General features: G+C 37.4%; 1 protein-coding gene and 1 long non-coding RNA gene across 3 annotated transcripts; one reads left to right on the top strand and one right to left on the bottom strand.

Annotated features, from left to right (window-relative positions):
• Window positions 1–7,849: 7,849 nt before the first annotated feature.
• LOC110836482 (uncharacterized) lies at window positions 7,850–14,909 on the top strand. Of its 2 annotated transcripts, XM_022077692.2 has the most exons (5): window positions 7,850–8,069; window positions 8,317–8,534; window positions 9,138–9,263; window positions 10,325–10,423; window positions 10,958–14,909. In XM_022077692.2, the coding sequence occupies exons 2-5, from the start codon at window positions 8,475–8,477 to the stop codon at window positions 12,167–12,169; spliced, it is 1,497 nt and encodes a 498-aa protein (XP_021933384.2). In that variant the 5' UTR covers window positions 7,850–8,069; window positions 8,317–8,474; the 3' UTR covers window positions 12,170–14,909. The 2 variants fall into 2 exon arrangements, with proteins under 2 accessions (XP_021933384.2, XP_021933385.2); XM_022077693.2 differs by having other exon boundaries at window positions 7,850–8,534.
• On the bottom strand, window positions 13,799–18,378 carry LOC110836483 (uncharacterized). The gene is made up of 2 exons (XR_002545314.2): window positions 15,751–18,378; window positions 13,799–14,627 (listed from the first exon to the last, which is right to left on the bottom strand). It is a non-coding gene; the product is annotated as an uncharacterized LOC110836483 (long non-coding RNA).
• Window positions 18,379–19,710: the final 1,332 nt, after the last annotated feature.

The raw sequence follows: 19,710 nt of genomic DNA on the forward strand, positions 1-19,710 counted from the left end.
GGTACAGTGCCAGGTGGATAGGAGGCATAACGAAGCATAAATGTTTGAGGGCCTCTGGCCTTTAAGAGCAAAAGTTGTTTGTAGGTGATTACTCCGTGCGCAGGTTTTATTTCTCGTTGCAAATTGTGCGTCCATTTCCAAAACATGAGGCGTAGGCCATGACGTGAGGAATGAAGTTCTGTTCAAATGCTCCAGCGTACAGATGACTCCACGGGCCTCTGACGAAAACCGCGACACCACCTCCGTGTGTTTCTCTACTCAACAGCAATGTTGCCGGGAATCTGTAGCTGAGGTCATTTGCAGAGAGTTCTCGAATTTAATGTTGTAATCAATAACTCATACGACCTCACAGTATTCTCTCAAACACAATAAGCACACTGGAATCAAAATACTTCCGTCAGTACTGCGTTGGAACGCATTCGTATTCACTTACTCATATTGTCTTTGGAAAGGTCGTATCTACGCTTGTAACCTTTCCCATTAGCATAAGATAGAGTCGCATATGGGAGTCTATCAACTCCAGAAACACCAGCAAGATCGCTGTTTCATCTAAAGCAAGATGTGCTTTTGTCTCATGATAGCCGTGATCGATACGCCCGCCTGTTGTCAACGTGACAGAATACCAGAATTTAAGTAATTCCTTTCCAAATCCCCATGGACTTCAATCTTGGACTGGAGCGGACGCTTGTGTGTTCCAGTGACAATGTTGGCTGGGCCACCCAAGCGAGACGGGTCAAAGGGTAGGGGCCAGACTAAAAGTACTCTCTGGTCTTCCAGGAAGAGTGTTGAGACGAGACACTAGTTAGTGATCCGTAAAAATGTTTGCGATTGTTAAAGACGACAAGAGGCCACAGAAGCCAGGTGGACTATTTTTTAAAAAAAGGACGATTTAAGCAACGTAAAAGGAAAATACGAATTGGTATACGAAACTTTCCAGAAGTATCTAAAAAAAGCGTGAAAATAAATATTGAAACAGAGAGAAAAACATCAGCGCTGTTTTTGTTACTGAGTCAAAGAAAAAAGGGTAGAGCAACGGACCATTTGGTGAACATGGCGTTACTAGATTAGAATTCAGGCAGGAATGAGCTCTAAAGCGGCCCCTAGACGATCAATATTATTGCACAATAATATTGCGAGGTGCTCCAGACCGTACAATATTATTGTCCAATATTTTAGCTGCCGATTTTCAGTGTACATTTGATTGTTGTGCAGTCAACATGTTAAGTGACACAGAAGCTACGTGTGTGGCCATCGCTGTGGCTGTGTGTCTGAAGAAGAAGGAGAAAGCGAAGATGGATGAAGGAATGGTTCAAAAAAAGAGATGAGTACACTCATGGGAACTTATTAAATTACCTAAGAGTGAGTGAACCAGGCGACTTTCGGAATTTTCTGCGTCTAGATGGTGAATCTTTTGATGAACTGCTAAGAATGATTACCTCTCGAATTCAGAAAAGAAATACTACCTTGCGAGATGCTATCTCTCCAAGTCAGCGTTTATCTATTACACTACGGTACTGCGCAAATTAGTGCGCAAAGAATTGATTTTTTCAGCTTCCGGTTGTCTTTCTTTGTATTTTTCAACGAATAGGTCGTATTGTTCATTTTTTTGTTTCGGTTGCTGTACTCCTTACTCTTAACATTCCACAAAGCCGACAACGAGTGATAAACCTCTATAAATTCCAAAATGAACTTTCGTTCGTCATCTTTCACTTTAGACGACATCATGTTCAGCGCGCACCGATGTTCACGCCACTACGTCTGGGACAGAACTGAACGATATTGCGCAATACTGCCTACAGATGATACAACCTTTTCCACATTGTGCAATAAATATCGAACCATTTTTGATTGACACAATATATTGCACAACCTTTCGATTCGTAACATAGACGATCAATATTATTGTACAAAACTGAATATTGCACAATAATATTGACCGTGTAGGGGTCGCTTAAGGCAAGTGCCTGAGTAATGATAAGTAAGCGCTTAGTAAATTTTCTGAAACAAATAGGATATGTCAAACTAAGTTGGATGTAACATTAATTCTTATTAGTGTTTGCTCCTACAGAAGACTCACATTACGTTATTAAAGATGAGTTGTATTAAGCAATCTTGACAAGAATGAAGCGAATAGGAACGAATAGTTAATAGTTGCTGGTGACATAAACAGAAAAGTGGGACGAATAAATATTATGGATTAGTGGCAAAAATATTATCAATGAAATGTAGAAAAAATCCTTTACCTATGTAAACAATGCGAGCGTAAAATCCAAAATAGATTTTTCTGACATAAAACGACCATGAATGTACTTCGAAGATGCATTCTTCCAACAAAAATCAATTTATATATATAAAATTACAGGACAGACTTCTGTTTTTAGAGCAGTTAACAGTAGAATAATAAGAGGGGTAAACTGCAGATCTACTGACAGACGACGTTCTTTCTGCTTGTTGAAAACAAGACGAATAAGATGGAAATAATGAAAGCGAAGCAGTGAGTAGCGTAAGAGGCTTATATCAAAGAATACTTGAGCAATGTCTACAAACAGCAGTTCACAGTTACTGTATCGAATACATGAATGCACAAACAAAGGAACAACAGAAAGAAAACGCATATATAAAAACTGGTTAACGATTTGAAGCCGAAATTCTTCTAAATAACATTCGAAAATTCATTCAGTACCTCATAGCAGTTCTCCATTACAGAGATAAGTTGCTCCATGTTGTTCGAGCAAATAATCGCTGGTTACCCTGCGAATCATAGTGAGCATTCTGGACAAAATACAGAAGTATTGATTGTTAAAGCGAGCGCCACGTATCAATATCACAGAACATCAAAGGGTTGATTAAGGAATTGCCACTTTCATTCAACAAAGGTTCTTGTTCAGTGTCTGGATGGCGACTGTAGTTATTTCTTCAAGGGATGGGGTCGTGTTTGTAGTGTCTAGAATCTTGTACTGTAGATGGTCTCCGTTAAACAAACCTAACGACAGAGAAATGCTTTAATCGAACGACGAATGTAGGTAATGTGATTTTGTAATTACAAACACGCAACCAGTGGTCAACCAAAATTTTTAGAACTGTTCACTCATCGAGTAGAAACTCCGTTTTATTGGTGTCTACAGCCACGAGCTGCTCATTGTTCCACAAACACTCGTAATTTACATGAAGCTTCTTTTAGTCCGTTTTCATGAAGTTTTTAAGAAAAACAGCGAAATACAGACGAAGAGATCATAAAAGAAATGACGTCATCCACAAAGAACTACAAACAGAGCCAATATTGGAAAAAAATCCACAGATACAGAAGGAACTGGATCCAACATGTACGAAGAATGGACAAGAACAGATTGCCACATCAAATTTTGAAACATAAACCAATAGGATAAAGAAATAAAGGACGCCCTTTAAAAAAGATTCCTGGATGATTGAGGCCGGAACGGGTCACAAGGCTCAAAATCCTTGACAGCTAGATGATGATGATGATGATGTGGCTATCAAATCGACGTCTGTTCTGCTACCACGCGTTCGTTCCTCGCCTACAGCGTTTTTTGATCGAAACTGTTTGAGGCCACCTCCTAGTACCACCCGTATGAAACAAGCAGAGACGTCTTACAGGAAGCTACGAATATCACCCATGGGAAATAATGGTAAGCGCTGATATGCAGACCTCTATAATTTGTTTGTTTATATTACGCTGTTATGACCTATTTACATGAAATGCATACATTAACGCATAATGGAAGGGCCGCCCTTCTGTTTGCGACTTGAAACTCCGAAACTAGTAAACGGATTAACACTCAGAAGATGACTGCCTTTTTGAGGTTTATAAGAAACTCTGAATTTTAAAATTATCTTCTTTTTTTCAAAATTAATGTGTAGTTTGTGTAAATGTGTTGAGTTATATATCATTTAAGGAGGATCTGTCACAATAGAGTACATAAGGTTTAAGCAGTTTACAAAATTATTTATGAGAGATAAAAAAGGAAGGATTTAAGGGAGAAGAATATGATAACGTAGCATAACCAGAGGAGGGGAGGGGACGGCACCTGGTTTCAAGAATTTCGTACAATAGCATGAATATATGTCATGAAACGAGCGTGGCTAATGATGTTAGCATTACTAATACAACAGGGCCATTGCGTGATAGCATGCATGGTATAGGATTCGCGCTGCTGCTGATTGAGTGTGGAGAATATGTGGACGAGGACAGAGGAGGGAACAGGGGATAGAGAAAATTACGCATTGAGGGGTTTCACAAATTTTTACTCTTCATTAATAAAATAAGATGAAATGGACTATTCGTATACCAGCTCATGCGAAAAATAAGAAATCCGTACAAAATTATAGCTTGACACCCTGAAGGAATAAGACATCTTGAGTGAGTTTGACGCAGACGTCAGGATAATATTGAAGTAAATTTGGAATAAACAGGGAGGAAGGATGTGAACTGGATCAGCGATGGGCTGTTGTAAATACAGTACTGAATCTTCTGGTTAAAGGACAGAGAATTTCTTATCAGCTGAGCGACTTTCAGTTCGAATAATTAATCTGCTCTATAGAACTAGTTATAATTACTCATGAACGTTAGGTTGACTGCATAGCAACGAATATTAGAAAGCTATATTTAAAGATAAATTCACGTGAAATTGTTGGCTGTTCTGATAAGTTGTAAAGGTGTGTTTTTTACCTGCGTACGCAATGGTTAAGTGCAGTGGTTTGTTAATATTGGTCTGTTGTCTCTAATAACAAAATTCATTACAGAGTTCGACTTGAAAACAAATCTCTTCCTACGTACTTCCTGGACAGGCACCCATGTGTTGTAGATGCTTTTTGGCGGTGTAACGACATTTTAATTACGAACATTGTGTACCCACAATTTAGGCTCCAGCTTAGTTTATGAGAAATGTGTTACTGTATCACTTTATACAAGCATATGTTGTATTGCCCTTTGTAGGTTAAACCCTTGTAGCTGACCGATACACTGTCAAAGGAATCTTGACAAATGTCCAAATTCTGAATAGGGGTAAGGCAGATGACCAAAACCGCGAAAGCTGAAGAAGGTGTTAACTGAATACAAACATGCCTTACTTAGTGTTATTATTATTATTGTCATCTTGCATTTATATTTCTAGAATCAAAGCAACACAAATCTGTTAATAATCACAACTTCCAGTCCATATGCGCAGACTCATTTCGATTACTTATGAGTGCCGCGATGTTATCAAGTTTATGAAGGTGAGAAACAGACACAAGGTCTCTTGAAGATTTCTGTCTTCTGGGTTGTTGCGCTGTGTAGTATGGCAGATGTTTACGAACGTTTCAGAGGTCATACTGCCTCCGTCATCAGGGCGATGAGTATGAAGATTTCTGTCTTCTGGGTTGTTGCGCTGTGTAGTCTGGTCGATGTTAACAAACGTTTCAGAGGTCATACTGCCTCCGTCATCAGGGCGATGAGTATGAAGATTTCTGTCTTCTGGGTTGTTGCGCTGTGTAGTATGGTCGATGTTTACCAACGTTTCAGAGGTCATACTGCCTCCGTCATCAGGGCCTCTGAAACGTTTGTAACCATCGACCATACTACACGGCGCAACAACCCAGAAGACAGAAATCTTCATACTCACCGCTGTGAAAACCTCAAATCTTACGCAAGGTCTCTTGTCATAAGGTTATGCAAGAAGGATCTGAATCCTGTAAAGTGAATTACACTCCTCATAGTTTCACTGCTAAGTACTCCGAAACGTGTGCACGTGACTGGAGTTTATTTTAATGTGATATTGAGCTGTAGTGTTCTGCAAGGTGACGCGCTGAACATGTGGATAGCATGAAGCGCAGTGCGTGTGCTTAAGCAACAACAGAAAAATGGACCCCTGCAGTATTATTCAGTTCTGAAACCATACAGTACAGGACGGTGTGCAGGCAGGTCACTGGACGAATAATGACTGACAGTCTCTTAAGCCATGTTCACACGGACTTAGTGCCAAGAATAATAAAAACACTACTGTAGCGAGTTACTAGATTTATTATTGTTAATATTTTTTAGAAGCCAGTGCTTCTTTACTCAAGTTTAGTAACTAAACCCTGGTAACTCTGTCCAGAAGGTTTGACTGCAAGTGACTGTTGAATTGGAATGGATGTGAAAGGAAACTGCCGTTATCTGCTTTCTACTCTTTTCGGATAGTTATCTTTTTGAGTTTTAATTACTAAACTGTGAATCCGTTTCCGTAACTCATTCAAAATCAAAACACGACTTTAAAATGTACCATTGCTGATAAGCAGGTCATATGTAGCTCTACAAGTGGTAAGGATTGTTCCTTCAGATGTTAATAGTTACTCAGATGAACAAGAAACTGTTGTAATGTTATCGGATTCAAAGGACTGTTGCCGTGTTAACAAAAACCCACAACTGGATCCTGTCCATGGACAGCTGAATCCACTTAAAGCTTTGACACCGTATGTCTCTGAGGCCCATTTTGATTTTATCCTCCCATCTACGTCAAAGAGCTATATTCCCTTGGCAATTTCAGATCAAATTGTTGTAAGCCTGTGCATTTCTCAATTCCCCATGCGTGCTGAATATTCTGCCTACTTAATATCCCTATAATTAATTACAATACACAATTTTAAGTTGAGTGACAAAATTGTCATTACATCGACAAGTCACTGTTTACAACTCCAGACGATAAGCTTATAAGCAAACTGACATTGTTTTATTTAAGCCGTGTGTAAAGTATCGTCTGTATTTGACCCATGGGAACGACCGAATTTAAAAACACTGGACAACATTATGTGTAGGCAACAGTAGGCCATACCAAATTCAGTCAAAATCCGATCCGTGTTTTCGGAGATAACTAAAAGTGAACGGACGAATGGACAGACAGAGAGGCACTACAACCTTTTTATGCTTTCATTTTATGTACTTAGTACAAAATAACATAACAATATATTAAAAATCTTCACTATAAAATTTGTCATATATACGTTAGGCTACATCACGAATAATTACGAATGAATTATGAAAATGGTTCAATTCCGAGGACATCGAAAGTCCTTGAAAGTAAAAAAATTATGTTTAATTAATTTTACATAAATTTGATCTCATAATGATGGAATTAGAACAGTATTACTTTGTACACTGACGCAATGATAAGTACAAAGAGAATACCGCGATCTTCTCTATAACTTTATAAATACTGTAAGTACATAACTTACAGGGATTATTTGATATCGTAACGTACAGGGAGATATTATTACATTGCTTTTAACATGCCTTCAAGGACCGCAAAATTAGTGTCGTGTGCATTGCAGTCGTCCTGCTGAAAACATTCAGTTTGGCATTACTTGTAACGTATCTTATTGAAATAAAATCCTTCCCGTGTTTCCCGGACTTTGGACTTCTCCTTCAGTCACAAAAATGGTTGTTGCTTCCTTGTCCTTGTGTTTCGTTTAATGTTTGTAATACCAACAACTTGTCTGAAATACGGTTCACAGGCGTAATAAGATATATAATATTACATGTCCTTCTTTTGTTTGATTGGGATGACTCAGTAAGGGAATTTTATAGATGTTTAATTGATTTAGATAAAATGTTAGGTTCCAGAGGTTCTTACTGATCCATAACCTGGAACGTCGGTCAGTTTCCACCAGACTACACAGTGGAGTATTTCAGAAGACAAATATCTCCAGGTTTTAGTATTAATAGTCTCTATGTTGCGAATGGTGTGGGATGTGTGCCGACGTTGGATAATAGTTACCGTTATTATCGATATATCTCTTGGCACCGGCTGCTACACTCAATTAAAACCAACTGCTGTCGCCAAATCGTTCTAAGGTTAGCGGCACTATTTAGGACTACGCATGCGTGTCATCAGACGACGCTCGACTTTTGTTTCGTAACTATAATCGTGTTGATAATTGATTTTGGTATCGTGTTAGGCGAAGTGGGAGTTATGCGTACGAAATTATATAAGGAGAAAGTATCAGAAACATATTATCGATTTCAGAGTTACAGAAAATGCATGTTTATTAATGTGGGTTGGGGAAGAAGATAATTTGCCTTTGCAGGAAACCAAGTAATAAAACTGATGAACTGTGATTTATTATACATTTCAACAATTTTTTATCTCTCCCATCTCTAAAACATGTCAGTTTCACTTACATTATTAAGGGAGTCTGAGAACTGATGACCTAGGGTAATTTAATTGAAGTTATAATAAATCACAATTCTTCATATCCCTCTGCCTCATAGAAATACAAAATACATTTTTTCGTAAATATTTTGGTTTTGAAGACTGCTTCTTGTAGTATGTTTTCTTTCAGGGCCTGGGTAAATATTCCAAGTTTCATACAGTTATCAGGAGTACAAAGTGATGTCATTAGCAGTCTTGTAAGCCACTTTGTTACACAGTCCACAAATCACTATGTGTGATGAATGAGATTTAAAATCAAAAACATTTCTGCAGTCTTTTGCAACAAGAATGCCAAAAATTATGTATCAGAGAGATGAAGAAATGGTTCCTTCTCCAAAAGAAAGTTTGGTGAGTAATTTTAGTTTGCTGGTTCAGTCCCACCATTGTCCCAGCTGACCTGTCTTCCCACTATATAAATCTTTATACTTGCTAACCTGTACAGTACAGGTAAACATTTGTCCGTTTTCCCATTCAGAGTGGTCTGAAACAAGGAAGTGCATTGTCACCATTGCATTTCAACTTCCCTTTAGGATGAGTAATTTGAAATGTCCAAGGTAACAAGTTAAGGACTGGAATTGATGAAAAACATCAGCTTGTTGGTCTGCTGTTAATTTATTGGGTACAATAAATATCAAAATGAAGGCAAAGAAGCTGTGTCAGTTGCTAGTAAGTAGGTTGATTGAAAAGTAAACACAGGATTGAGTGTATGTTCATATCACCAGACTGCAGGACAGAATCATGAAGATGTATAAAGATAACTATTACAGCCTTTAAAAATGTGTCAGAGTTCATATACTTGTAGTGATTGTAAAAAATCAATTTTATTCATGAAGGTTAAGAGCAGATTAATTGTTTGAATGCTTACTATTACACTGACTGTCTCAAGGTTTGCATATTGAACACAGAAGATATGTTATCTAACAAAACTATCATTGATTTATAATTTTACAGCAAAAGGCTGATATAATCAAAGTAGAAAGTGGTATCAGTGTTCTGAGTGAAGAAGATTTTACTGGCATGAAAACTGATGAGGTCTACGTACCATCAGCATTTTCCTTAGTGAAGGTTGAACCTGAGGTAAGCTTTGTTTTCATATTATTTTGTGGTTGTTGCTGATGTATGTGTATATGGGTTTACAAGTCATTTATAATATAACATCCATTTCAGAGAATGCTCACAATATTACATTATATGAACAGAATATTTGTAGCTGTGAAACGTAAAGTAACGTCATTACTGCACCATGATTTAGCTGTGCCGTGGTGGTTAATCCTGTCATAATAAGATTAAATTGCATTGTCTGAATTGGGTGGTATATCTTAATTCATTAGGTGATACCATATAACATAGAAATACTTTTGCAAGCCATTTAAAGAATTGATCTCCAATGTAAGTGTAATGAAAACTAAACATTCACATGTATCATAGATAAAGGAGACTATATAGTATATATAGTAGTGAAGAAGTTGTTTCACAGTGGCTAAAGAATGCTGTATAATGAGGAACTTTATAATTTGTATTCTTCATCAGATATTATTATGATCACATCAAGGACAAGCATGGCATATAGCATGTATGGGAAAGATGGTAGATAGATGAATACAAAATTTAAGATGGAAAACTTGAAGAGACAACTTGTGAGATCTAGGCATAGGTAGGAGCATGATTTTAAAATGTATCTTAGTAAGTTAGGCTGGTGTGTACTGGAACTATATGGTTCAACATAAGGACCAGTGGCAGGCTGTGTATGATATAATGAATGTTCTATAAAAGAAAGTGAATTTCTAACTGGCTGAGCCAGTGTTAGCTTCTCAAGAAGCACTCTGTTCCATGGAGCTAATTGGTTATGTGGATGGCAGTGACAAAATAAGAAATTCCTCTAACCTTATATTTTGGATGCTTCTGCATATATTCTGGTTATGATTTCATTTTTATTTGTTAAATCTATTCAAAATAGCTATTATCAGTTTGATGCCCTGCAACCAGTTGCAGTGAAAGTTTATTCAATTTCATGTAATTTTAAAGCAGTCATGATTAATAAGGATGTAGTGATTTTACAGAACTACATATACTTATTGAAAGTTGTACCTGTTTCACGTAGTGGTACTTGTCTAACATGTTTTCATGATGGATTGCAGGTTATTGATATAAAAGTTGAGGTCACAGATATACAAGAGGAAACAGAGGAGGAGGATCCACTGTCAGGGACATTTCCAGTAATAAAGCCTGAACATGAGGTGAGTTGTATGTCTGTGTGTACATTTTTACACACATTTCACAGTTAATCCAGAATTTGCTGTTGTTAAATATACAGACTAATTTCTCATAATTTCCACACCTCACTACAGTACTTGCAAGTTCTTCCCTTCAACCAAAATTACAAAGTAGCAAATGCAAGTGACAGTTCAAACAGCATTCATTATTCATTTTAATATTCAGGTTTTAACATGGTATCATATATAAGTCATCAGTGAATGTGTTGCTAAATAATGTAATGGCATTTAGCATATTGCCCCATTGCTCATCTCATTTAATGTTGTTGTCCAGATACATATGTCTTAATTGAATAAACTCAGGATACAAAAGGTAACTCATTTCATTCATCTATCTGCACTCATACAAGCTTGATGTGGTAGCATCTGTAATCAGTTCATTAGGCACCACTCATAACAGTTATGTTTATAATAATTATAACCCTCAATCACACTTTCAAGATAATTCTTCTTCCTGTTAAGGATTAGTCTAATGTTTTTCTCTTTCCATTTTACCAGATTACTCTGGATGAACATCAGTTCATACATGGTGAGATTCATCCATGTTCCTCTGGTGTACATGATAAATCATTCACTGAGAGCAGCCTTCTGAACTTACATAGTGAGGAGCATCCATATATGTGTAATGTTTGTAATAAATCATTCAGTGACCAGAGTAAATTGAAGAGACATCTGCATATTCATAGTGGGGAGCATCCATATTTATGTGATGTGTGTAACAAATCATTTAGTCAGAGATCTCATCTGAAGAGACATCTAGACATACATAGTGGAGAACTTCCACATGTCTGTGATGTGTGCAATAAATCATTCATTGAGCATAGTAAACTGAAGAGACATCAGCACATTCATAGTCGGGAGCGTCCATATTTATGTGATGTTTGTAATAAATCATTTAGTGACCAGAGTAAACTGAAGAGACATCTGTATATTCATAGTGGGGAGCGTCCTTATTCTTGTGATATGTGCAATAAATCATTCATTGAGCATAGTAAACTGAAGAGACATCAGCACATTCATAGTGCGGAACATCCATATTTATGTGATGTGTGTAATAAATCATTTAGTGAGCAGAGTAATCTGATTAGACATCAACACATTCATAGTGTTGAGTGTCCATATGTCTGTAATGTTTGTAACAAATCGTTTAGTGACCAAAGGACACTGAGGAGACATCTGCGGATTCATAGTGGCGAGCGTCCGTATGCATGTAATATTTGTAACAAATCTTTCATTGACCAGAGTAAATTGAAGAGACATTTGCACATACATAGTGGGGAGCGTCCATATTTATGTGATGTGTGTAATAAATCATTCAGTGACCAGAGTAAACTGAGGAGACATCTGCATATTCATAGTGGGCAACGTCCACATACGTGCAATGTGTGTAATAAATCATTTAGTGACCAGAGTAATCTGATTAAACATCAACGCATTCATAGTGGGGAGCGTCCATATGCATGTAATGTTTGTAACAAATCATTTATTGACCAAAGTACACTGAAGAGACATCTGCGGATTCATAGTGGCGAGCGTCCGTATGCTTGTAGTGTTTGTAACAAATCATTTAATGACCACACTAAATTGAAGAGACATAGGCACATACATAGCAGGGAACGTCCATATGCATGTAATATTTGTAGTAAATCATTCAGTGACCAGAGTAAAGTGAAGAGACATCTGCATATTCATAGTGGAGAGCATTCATAAGACTCGTGTGTAATAAATCATTCAGTTAGCAAAAAGTATGCATTATTTTTACACTGCTCTCCAGGAAAATATAACTTCGAGGTAAGAGTAAAAATGTCACTTGCTTTCCTAGCCAAATATCACATTGGTATTTGTTACCCTGTCAGTCAAATTACCATCTTAACAGGCATTTGTTTTGGCCTCATAGAGATGTTCCATGGGGTAGAAACTTAACACAGAAATTATCTTAAGCTGTCTAGTTCCTCTTGCTAATGGGATACATATAAGGCAGCTTTCAGTAACAGCTTGATATCAGTGTTCATATTGATATATATATACGAGGGTGAGTCAAATGAAAACCGTAATTTTTTTTTTAAATTTAATTTATTGAGTGAAAGCGGTACACAACTATATCATTTTTCTACATAGTCTCCATTTCGTTCAATACAGGCCCTCCAGCATTTACGAAGTGTATGGATTCCTCTAGAAAAAAATTCTTGTGGTTGTCTGCACAACCACTCATGCACCGCCTGCTGTACCTCTTCATCAGAACGGAACTTCTTTCCTCCCATCGCCTCTTTGAGTGGCCCAAACATGTGGTAATCACTTGGGGCTAGGTCTAGTGAGTATGGCGGATGTGGAAGACACTCAAAGTGCAAGTCTTTGATTGTTGCACTGGCAGAGTGGTGCCGAGCATTGTCATGTCAAGGACACCTATAGTCAAAAGTCCACGTCACTTTGATCTGACTGCAGGTCAAAGATGATTCTTTAAGATTCTTCACTGATCAAAAAACGAATTACAGAACGTTGTTCTTCTTTCGTGCACGTAACTAGTGGAGCAGCCATTTTCAAATTGGCACTGTGATGGCGATATGTTTGTCTGCATTATACTACCACCTATAGGATACTCTTTATAGCATTGGTAACATGTCTGCCAACTTATAGGACAATGGCGCGATATTTCGAATTTTTATCTCAGTTTTACGGTTTTCATTTGACTCACCCTCGTATATACACACACAACACAATGCTGATGTATGTAATGGTTGAAGATTTCTGTCTTCTGGGTTGTTACACTGTGTAGTCTGGTAGATGTTTACCAACGTTTCAGAGGTCATACTGCCTCCGTCATCAGGGCCTCTGAAACGTTGGTAAACATCGACCATACTGCACAATGCAACAACCCAGAAGACAGAAATCTTCATACTCACCGCCGTGAAAACCTCAAATCTTACGTATGTAATGGTTGTGTGTATACATCTTTTGAGGACATTCTGTATTCCATACTAAATAAATGTATTGTTAGGATCTCCATAAACAGAAAAGTAATATGACCTGGATACCTCCAATGACACAAGGTTAATTAAAACACTAGTGTAAAGAAACAAGGGGTCTGCAGTGGCCGCGCAGTCTGAGGCGTGGGCCTTGTGCCGCTTGGTCGCTGGGACCGTGGGTTTGAATCCCACTCAAGCCATGGATGTTTGTCTGTGTTGTGCTGTCCTATGTACAGGTAGAGGCCTTGCGACAGGCCAATCCCTTGTTCAAGGAGTCCTACCGAATGTCTATAGATGAAGCCAACGAAAAGTTGGGACCCACAGTGCTCAGGCACTTGAAGAACGGGTCATTCCCAGTATCCCAGTAAAGAAACAATTAAGTGCAAAAAAATTCTAATTATTTCCACATACTTGTTACAGTTTATACAAAAGTTTATGTTGCCATGATGTATGGTTGAGTCTAAGATTACAATCTACTACAATGGTCATTAGCAGACTTTTTTGGTTTCAGTGGGCAAAGTCAGTTAGAACCAAAAGTATCCACTAATTCCTTGCATCCAGAAGAAATCTGACAATGCCAGACAGTTTCCATTAAAACTGAAATCCATCAAATTGAGGTCTGTTAATTCAAGGGTTTACTGAATTAGAGAAACTGAGATGCATTGTACATTATTTTGACACTAATGCTGTCCTTAATATAATATATACCCAGTGTTGATTAGACATAGTATGAAGGCATAAACACTGTAAGAAGAGTGGATGATATAAGGGGAAATAGAATTTAACTGGGAGTGTGAAAGGTAGAAATTTGAATAAGCAGCTACTAGAGAAATCAGAGACATGCTGGAGAAGCCAAAGTGGGATTGTATACTAACATGAGTAGGGAAGTAGCAAGGTATAGGGGAGGAACACTGAGAACTATGGAGAAGGCTTTGTTACAAGATGATTCACCATGGGAGAAACAGCAATGAGTGATGTTTATGTTGACTTCTGTACCTAGACAAAGATACTGAAGATTAAAATGTTGGCACCTATATAATGTACTGATTTCCAACACGGGTTCCCTTGCCTTCTGCACACATTGATCAACTGTACTTCTGTTCTCTTCTACTGCATGTTTAGTGAAATTGTTATTAGACAGTTCGTTCTTGTCCCAGTTTGGTTCTGGTAATTGCAGGACATGCTGTACATGATGTGCATGTAACCTACAAAATGATAAACTGAAAGTTGGAGAAGTTGTGATGTAAGAAAAGAAAAATGGAATTCTGGATCTGTTTTACAAAATATTATAAGCTTCTAAGTACAGAGTAGAAATATGTATGCCAGTACAGTCAAATATTGTTTTGCCTTACATTTATGAAAATATTTAGAGTATGGAAAAATAAATATGTGGTGGCTCTGACTGACCTCTGTACTTTGCATCACATGTAACTTTCATGAAGAATGTACCAATTGTCAGTACACAATAAATCTACATTTGAGCTGAATGTAGTAGTAGTTCTACTGCACTGATAAATGCCAATAGCAAACCTTCCTGCCAGCTTTCCACTGTAGGCTCCATAATTCCATCCCTAGTTTAAATCAGTTCATTTCTTTCTGAGACAAACTTGCGGACAGACAGATGTGACCATCTCATAATGTATTCATTTGCTGTACACTGTGCAAAGAATGTGTAAATTAAATTCTTTGCGTGTATTATAGGGCATTCATAAGCTGCTTAATAAATTACCATTCTTTATATTATGAAGGACCACTCAAATTTAAGATGGCTACAAACTGAAATGTCACATGACATGTATACCAAAGACTGAACTGCAACTAGTATAATTACCATGGCTCAAGATTACAGAACTGAAAAAGTTGGCATAACACTAATGCTTAATACTTTGTATTTTGAAGGTGCCAGATTAAAATTTCTGCCAAGTTAACTATCCTGAGATTCTTCACACATTACCACTCTCTTCTTAATAGTATTAACAAACTGTCCGCTGCAGATTTGAACTCTTTAGGGTCCTTGTAATCCTCCACGTAACTTTCTTTAAACTTAATGCTACCTCAGAAGGTGAATGAACTCTCGTTATTTTTTCTGGGTGTTGAATTGCAGATGTTGCCTGATCAATTGGTAACCTACTCCCTCCCTCTGTTGTCCATGTAGCACATGCAGATTCTGTTCAATCTTCAACATTATGTTAAAGTAAAATAAAAAGCCCAACTGTCAGAATATTGGAAGGCCAAGTGAAGAAACTGCAGAGATGAAGATGAGCCCATATAATGTAGAAAACAAATTCAGAAGATAGAAAAATTACAACAGAGTAATTATTTACTTACGATATTGCTTTCCAAGAAGACTCAGTAGAATTATGTATGCATTTCATACCATCTAGCATATATTCCCAGGCAAACATAACCTTGAAGCTTTCTGTCTTTTGGGTTGTTGCGCTGTGTAGTCTGGTCGATGGTTACCCACGTTTCAGGGCCCTGATGACAGAGGCAGTATGACGTCTGAAACGTTGGTAACCATCGACCAGGCTACACAGCGAAACAACCCAGAAGACAGAAAGCTTCATACTCACCGCTGTGAAAACCTCAAATCTTACAAACATAACTTTGATTTCACTACCTTAAGAATACTGTATACGTCAAAGTTCCTCATTATGTAATACTGTAAACTGCCCTCCTATTTGATCAGTTGAATGTCCTGTGCATTTTTTTCGAAATACTTCTGATTTATCTGGAAAGAAGCTGGGATTATAGTTGAAAATATGTATTCATTACTATAGTATGTGTTTAAAATTCAGTTGACCATCTACTGAACTTCCACATAAACCTTACTACCTTAGTACTTATACTACTTATAGAAAAAAAAATATTAAAATATTGGTTGCTTTAGAAACTGATGCACAGAAAGAACGAAAATAAATGGCTGCCAATTACATATTTTATGGCGGCCATTTCGGACTTGGTACACATCCAACCATAAATGCTTCGGAGAAAGTGAACAAATGTTCTTCGGTTACCACTAATTGTAGAACTCTTGAACATCCCGACAACTATAGCATTATCCAAAAATTACAATTGTATCAAAGACGACATGAATTACTGATATGCTATAATACACCATCAATTACAAACTTCAAGCAACTGATTTCATTTTCAATGTTTTCCCTTCTTGTATCAGTGCTAAGACGCTGTCACGTTTAACATTCGTTTCCACTTCTAATTAATTAAAAATCGAAAAAAAGCTATTCACTCCACCAAGAACAAATAAAAACATCAATTTAATCACCATGTACCAACACAATCTGGCTGTAAGACATTGTATTAAACTATGGTGTGAGCCACTACCAAGAGCTCAGTCGGTAACAGCGTTACCTACCATCCGACTCGACCAATTTCCACCTCCCCGCTATCATCAACGCCCAACAAAATTCATATTTAGAATAGGCAACTACAATCTTTTAAGATGACTATCTTCTAGGTTTTGCTCGGGACGTCCTGGCTTCAAATCATGGACCACAGGCTGGTTATCCTGATTTGGGGTTTCCATGGTTTTCGTTTCTCCCTCCAGGTCCTCAGAAATGTATTCCATCTTTACATCTCACTAAAATACAATTTGCTATACTGTTTATAGGTTTGGGGCGTGCCCAGCTGCCATCTGGTTTACCTGTAACATCACCACATTGTAGACATTGAACGCTTCTGGTGGACACTCAGCCCTCCATTTCGACAATGTTTTACACGTGATCAGATTAACTGAATTTTAACGACATTTTAATGCATGGTTAATAATCTGATGGAAAATGTTAGAATGCAATTACTACCTTCATACTAAGAGCAATACGAAAGAAAGTTTTTGATTATGACATCTTGTGATACGTCATAATCTAGACCAGTGATAAATTCTGATCATAAACTGAGTATTTGAATAAGAAACATATCAAATATGCGCCAAAATGCTAGATGCTACACTCTCAATGAGACACAAATTCTAAAAAATTATACATATTTTAAATAGAAATATGTCTTGTCATTAATGCACGAACAAAACAGAAAGCTTTACGGGGCGTTTTTAATTTTCTGCTTTCTTCTTTTTATGCCATATAAAATCCACAAATTATATGAAATTCTACACCTTTGTCATTCTCCATCAGGGGCATGTTAATATTTTCAAGGCCAAGATAATTAATTTCACAGACAAGATATTAGGTAATATCACTGAAATCTATGTGCATTGTTAAAATTGTATTCTATTCTGTCTTTCCGTTAAGACTTCATTTGAGACTCAGGATAAAATAACAATGAAGCAAATATGTCCTGTAAATAGGATACCAATTACCTTATCATCACGGCAAAAAATTCTGTGTTGCATGTAAAAAAGAATTTAAGGTTGCTATGATACAGACACGCATTAAACTTAGGTTAATTCTTTTTTTAAATTTCCATTACAATAAGACGATCCTGTTTGGCCAAAGAACGATGCATTCCTGTGAAGTTACAACATAAAATTATTTATTTCATCCCAAAAAAATGTCGTAAGACACCTCTGTTTTTAAAGAAAGCATTACGATTACACTGCAAATGCGTAAGACAAATTGTTTCTTGTTTTTGCTCTCCCAAAAGTTTGGTTTCGTATCAAAAATCCCTTCTAAACATTGGTGAAAATAGACAACTAGAAACTTATTATGCTAAAAACAGAATAAAACCCCTTGATTTGAGCATTTTGAAGACCACCAGTTAGCTTCATCACAAATAACAATTATCGGACCTGAACTAAGGTTCAACACGAAAAATGATCGCACCAAAGAGACAATTTTAAAAAAACGAATCACGATTTATAAATACGTAAACAAATAAAATAATTTTAATTTTTTTTAGTGATTTCCCAATAATCCAAACAATGACCTCAATTTCGGGAAAGCACCGTTCTTTGTTTCACCCGCTCGCCACGTTGAGGCACAGGATATGAGCGGGACCTGAAACAATCAAAACAAACGAAACGCCTTCTATAAGAAGAGAACCAAAGAAATGTGAATTAACAACATCAACGAAAACAACTTACCTGTGCCGTTGGCAATCCTGATCTCTTTCTTCTGTTGCAGATACACAAACTTCGTGATTTAATGATGGCGTGTAATATTTGATGATTGGAGTTGCCCACATTCAGTGGTACAACTCAGCCACAAATGAAATGAATCGAATTCTTCGCAAAACAAAATCTCGACGGTTCTACGCATTGAAGATGCAACTAAAGTCTCTCGAGTTCGACGGACGAACCGATCGGTCATAAAACAAAATCTCGATAACGAGGCCCTACCAACGATCTGACTCTGACTTGCCTACGTGATTACAGAAAACAAAATTTCTCGTCCTATTAAGAGGTGAAATCGCAGCTTCGATACTAGTAACAATCCAAACTCGATTTGATTTTGAGATAAACGTATTATTACGAGATTAAGTTTTCATTCGCGTCAAATTCTAACGCCTACGGCATTTTGGAGATTCCAACTTCCACGCAAAACGCAAATGTAACTGACCGATTAATAACCTGCATTTCATTGTCACGTAATAATTATTCGCACGCACAAAGAGTTTCTTGTAAGTAACAACATTCAATCTTTTTCTCTAAGTTGAATCTCCAGTTCACAATACAGCCTGAAAAAAAGCATTAATCTCAAAGACAAACCTAACACACACGGTACTAAGATGAAGCCATGACCAGCCTGGGGGCGGACTGACATGATAAGACCGTGTCCCAGCTAAAGTCCTGCAAAAAAACGCCCATCCATAAGAGTTAGAAAAAAAGTTTTGGTTCTACGTTACAGAGTACGCGCTGCTCCTCTAGAAGAGGTCCTTGGATCGATGCCTGAAAATGAAAATCACACCACCACACAGCACAACACCACACATCACTGCACCACACAACACCACACAGCACAGCGTCGCAGACACTTGAGAGAGCCTTGTATTAGATTGAGCACTCATTTTTCGCAAGGAAGATGAAGGGGGACACGCCCCTGCTTGAAAATAAGAATCACAAGATCAAAAAATCCGCCCTTTACCGACAATATTCTATATACAGCAGTTTCAACCCACTGCGCAGGCGCTAAATTGACGATTCACTAATAAATAGACACGACGCGTCTCCTCCCGCGAGCACAAGAAATTAAACTCGCGAACCACACACTACCAACCTAACAAATGAGATAATAATTTGCCTGTAAAATCTGTGATTAGTGAACCTAAACTTCTTATCGTGCTTAAAATCTGACGATTCAAGTACATACCTAA

This window comes from Zootermopsis nevadensis, unplaced genomic scaffold (genome assembly GCF_977971745.1).
Source record: "Zootermopsis nevadensis isolate Lab colony 2312 unplaced genomic scaffold, Znev_1.0 Znev_ptg000027l, whole genome shotgun sequence".
NCBI lineage: Eukaryota > Metazoa > Arthropoda > Insecta > Blattodea > Termopsidae > Zootermopsis > Zootermopsis nevadensis.

Coding starts and splice junctions, on each gene's coding strand:
- LOC110836482 (XM_022077693.2), top strand. CDS start 8,475: ATGCCAAAAATTATGTATCAGAGAGATGAAGAAATGGTTCCTTCTCCA. Junction 9,264..10,324: donor TAGTGAAGGTTGAACCTGAG/GTAAGCTTTGTT, acceptor GATGGATTGCAG/GTTATTGATATAAAAGTTGA. Junction 10,424..10,957: donor TAATAAAGCCTGAACATGAG/GTGAGTTGTATG, acceptor CCATTTTACCAG/ATTACTCTGGATGAACATCA.